Below are 1,019 nucleotides of genomic sequence, written 5' to 3'. Positions count from 1 at the left end.
ACAAGGAAAATCAGCGTGGATGGAGAGAGGGTCGGGAGAGGCGACTGGAGGAGCCGGGGGAGAAGAAAAAAAAAAAAAAAAAAAGTAATAGGCTAAATAGGTAATAAAGAACTTTGGGCAGCTCAAGAGTTTCTATTCTAATAGGAAGGGGTTTCCCTGGCTCAAAAGACTGAATTATTTATGCACCCCTCACAAAGCTTTCGGAGTTTCACACATACATAACAGCCCGAGCCACATGGCTACGGCTGCCCACAGTAGCTCGGCTATAAAATTTATGGTGGGTGTAATTACCCATTCGGAGTCGTAAATCCAGTTCAATTGTGCTAACCCAAAGGCTCTCATGGAAGGGAAGGAAATAAAAAAAAAGAGAGAGAGAGAGAGCGAGAGAGAGAGAGGGAGCGAGAGGCGAGAGGGGAGCGAGCATGGTGTGAAAATAAGAGAGCGGAGAGACAGGAGAGGAAAATAAAAGTTGCATACCAGTACTGACGTGGATTTTTTTCATCCAGGGATAGACTATGGGCTGTTTGGAAGCTGTGCTGGTGGGATGGTCGGGGTTTGGCTGGTTGCAGGCTGGAGGGGCTGGGGAAGGAGTGGTGGAGGAGGTGGATAGAGCAGCCTGCTCGCAGAGCTGCTGTGCTTTCTCTGAGAGGTGTTGGCCTCCTGGAGTTTGCCCGTGTCCCCTTTGGAGCGCGGCCGGGTTGCCGGGAGCCGGGAGCCCCCCGCAGCTGAACGGGCGGTCGGGGAAGGAGGGTCGTGGCACGGGGTACAGCTCCGGGTGGTGATGCTGGTAGCTGGACTCCCTGGTCCGGCTATAATATTCCGGACTGTGGTCTGGGATGTAATTATTTTGCGAATATTCCTCGCATGGAGGAAATTTCGGATCGATGTAGTTAGAGTCCATCAAATAAGAGCTCATGATCATTAATTTCTGGAGTGGAAAATAATTTTTCTCGCTTTGTCGTTTTTCTGCTCCATAAAGCCCTCCTACTAGCTGCGACCCCGTAAAGTTACTTTCACCA

General features: G+C 50.3%; 1 protein-coding gene across 1 annotated transcript; it reads right to left on the bottom strand.

Moving 5' to 3' along the window:
* Positions 1–477: 477 nt before the first annotated feature.
* HOXC4 (homeobox C4) lies at positions 478–1,011 on the bottom strand (the record flags this gene model as incomplete). The annotated part of the gene is made up of 1 exon (XM_029957986.1): positions 478–1,011. A coding segment is annotated over exon 1 (445 nt), but the record flags the coding sequence as incomplete, so codon positions are not given.
* Positions 1,012–1,019: the final 8 nt, after the last annotated feature.

Source organism: Manacus vitellinus, unplaced genomic scaffold (assembly GCF_001715985.3).
Source record: "Manacus vitellinus isolate BGI_N305 unplaced genomic scaffold, ASM171598v3 scaffold_133_pilon, whole genome shotgun sequence".
Taxonomy (NCBI): Eukaryota; Metazoa; Chordata; class Aves; order Passeriformes; family Pipridae; genus Manacus; species Manacus vitellinus.
The sequence above is the reverse complement of the archived record's forward strand: the minus strand, read 5'-3'. Positions and strand labels throughout refer to the sequence as shown.